The following is a 2,765-nucleotide window of genomic DNA, read 5'->3' on the forward strand; positions in this document are numbered from 1 at the left end:
TCTTAGCATGGTGATGTGAGCTGATGACACTTTTTACAAAAACTTGTGTAAAGAAGTATTCTGCAGCATGTGGAGGACAAAGTTAGAAAACTGTAACCAGATCCTCTGTCATCATCCTCCGCCCCTCATCATCAGTATTCAAAGTTGCATCAGCCAAGCAAGCTTGCCCCCAGCACATTGTGAACCATGGAGCCATGCAGATGATGCACCTCTGTGCTTCACGATAAAATAGACAGCAGGTTTATTGAGAAGCGGAGTCCCCCCTTCCCTGCAGCGGATGAGCTCAAACGCCATCATTCAACACTTGGCACTCAAAGACAAGTTTAAACAGGCACTGTGTTCTATGGAAGCCGTGGCAGAATGTTTGTGCAGCCTCATCTGTGAAAAATGGTGTCCTGCTGGTTTACCACAACTACTTTCTTTCACGCAAACCAAATGAAAATGATGAAACCCCATAAAGAAAAGCAGTCAGTAATTAAAGCTTAATCTCACATCACAAGATTTCGAGGACAGGATTTAGCTCCTGTCTGGATACTCTGCATAGACCTGCCTGTTGTTGGATTTGTCCTCTTTTTGAAGTTCTACATGCGTTCAGGACCAAATGAGCAGAAATTTTGCAGATGCAAAGAGCTCTGACCTGAGAAAAAGGTGTGGCAGCAGGAACAGACATATTAAACTGGAAGGTTTACTAAAAATCAGGGGGGATTTCCTACAGATCCAATCCAACACAGCAAGACAAAAACTGGTTCAGAAAAGCGGAACAACAGGTCTGCCGTCCAGGCAGTCAGGAGAGCGGTTCTCCACCCCAATCTGGACAGAGGACAGATTGCTTAATGAGAGTCCAAGAAGACATCTGTGTCCAAATGGAGAAACCTTCTCTAAACACAGAACCAGAACTCTCTGTCAGCTGCAGAACAGACCCAGATGACTGGAGAAACTTTAAATTAACCATTGAAGTCCAGCTCAGCGGAAAACCAGAATCCTGTGAGGACATGACCTGATGAAGGAGAGTTTTCACAGATACAGCACACTCAGCTCCCTCACAGGGCTGGTGCGCGCTCTTTATCTCTTTCTCCAGAAGCAGGAGCGCGCGCTCGGCCTCAGAGTCCGTAAATTTGAGCCCACAACCGGGACAAGTATCTCCCAGACGAACACGCGCAAGACTCACGTGGGTTTGGGTGGCGTGACCACCGATGATTTGCTCTTTTTCTTCAGCATGTTGGATCACCTCTCAGCTCCTACAACCACGCGCTCACGAGACACAGGTGAGACAGAATAAGGAGCGCTGCGCTCGCGCCGCAGGTGTCGTTTGAGAGGCGTGTCTGTGCGTCCTTCCCAATGTCACCGAGGCGCCTCCCGCAGACGCGAGTTGCTCACCTGGCTGCCAGTGACAAGCCACGCCCCGAAACAAACGCTACCCAACAGGCACTCAAACATACCTGCAGGAAAGGGGCGGCTGCTTCTTCTTTAGCTCTCTACATATTTGCGTGCGCGCTTGCATGGAATTGCTGGAGCAGATGAGGGTGTGACCTTAAAACTGCTGTCTCTCCTGTTTCACCTGTCTCAGGTGGGTTTCACCTGCGTTCGGAATGCAACACTCGACATCAGAAAATGGCAGCCGTAAAGTTCATGAATCATTTCGTTTTTCTCTCCTGTTCTTTGCTTACTCATGGATTACACGGAAGAGCCACCCTAATGTGAGCTGTTATTTCACTATTAAGATTATGTTTCTTTTTTTGGAATTATCTGTATAGATTAGAATAGAATAGAATAGCTTTATTGTCATTGTACAAATACAACTAAAACGTAACAGCAACTCCTCTAACAAAATGTCTAAAAGTAATTTAAAAAGTAAATGAGTAAGGTAGTAACTTCTGTCCTTTTGGGGCTAAGACAGTTGTATAGCCCTGATGGAATCTGTCTTTAGTGATGCTTTGGGCTTTATTCAGGCAGCAGGAGAGGCCTCAATAAAGCTATGACGAATATGGGCTGACCTCCAAGAAAACATAGTCTCCAGCTGTCTTAAAAAGCACTTTTAAAAAGATGGGTTTTAAAAGTTCTCTTAAATGAAGAAAGGTCAATGCAGACTAGCACCTGCTTCTGCTTTTTGTTAGAGATTTCAATTAAATTTTATTTATATATCTTAATATCACAAAAACAAAAAAAAAACAAAACAAAAATAATTGTCTAATTGGGATTCATGCCCGTAATTGTACAGAGGCAGAAGGTCAGTCATACAATATAAACAAAAGCTGATTGCTAAACTAAACAGACTAATTAAAACGTATCCCTCCTTCTCATTAAGGAAAATCTGCTAAAAAAAAAAAGCCTGATTCAGGAAAAAATGAAGAAACCATAGAAATGTCCAGGAGAAAAGGAGAAATCCTATCCCAGGACAGAAAGACGATTTACCAGGACCGTTAAAGATGATTAGCTTATCTAATTCTACAAATACGTATTTAAGTAGAGTTCATCAGTTGGGGCTGAGGTCCACAGCCAAGAACAGGAGCACAGATGATCCACCAGGAATCTGAAATCTCTCCCGCTCCCTGCTCTCCTGGGGCCCGTTCCAAGAAGCAGGTTTTGTTGGAACTCTGAGTTCGTGAACTCTAAATTCAGTAAAACTCTGAGTTTTCGGTTCCAGAAAGAGAGATAACTCAAACCCGGGAAAGTGGGCGAAACCAAGCCCGTTCCAAGAAGCAGGTTAGGATGAACTCAGAATCAATCACTATGGTAACTGAGTCTGTAACATAACCTGGTCGGTA

General features: G+C 44.1%; 1 protein-coding gene across 2 annotated transcripts in view; it reads right to left on the reverse strand.

The window, feature by feature from the left end:
- Nucleotides 1-1,428, reverse strand: part of ppl (periplakin) — a 15,931-nt gene extending 14,503 nt beyond the window's left edge. For both annotated transcript variants that reach the window (XM_024261470.2, XM_024261469.2), the window contains exon 1: nucleotides 1,169-1,428. In XM_024261470.2, coding sequence (XP_024117238.1) covers nucleotides 1,169-1,218 — 50 coding nt within the window. In that variant the 5' untranslated portion in view covers nucleotides 1,219-1,428. The remainder of the gene's footprint in view (nucleotides 1-1,168) is intronic.
- Nucleotides 1,429-2,765: the final 1,337 nt, after the last annotated feature.

This window comes from Oryzias melastigma, unplaced genomic scaffold (genome assembly GCF_002922805.2).
Source record: "Oryzias melastigma strain HK-1 unplaced genomic scaffold, ASM292280v2 sc00250, whole genome shotgun sequence".
Lineage (NCBI taxonomy): Eukaryota > Metazoa > Chordata > Actinopteri > Beloniformes > Adrianichthyidae > Oryzias > Oryzias melastigma.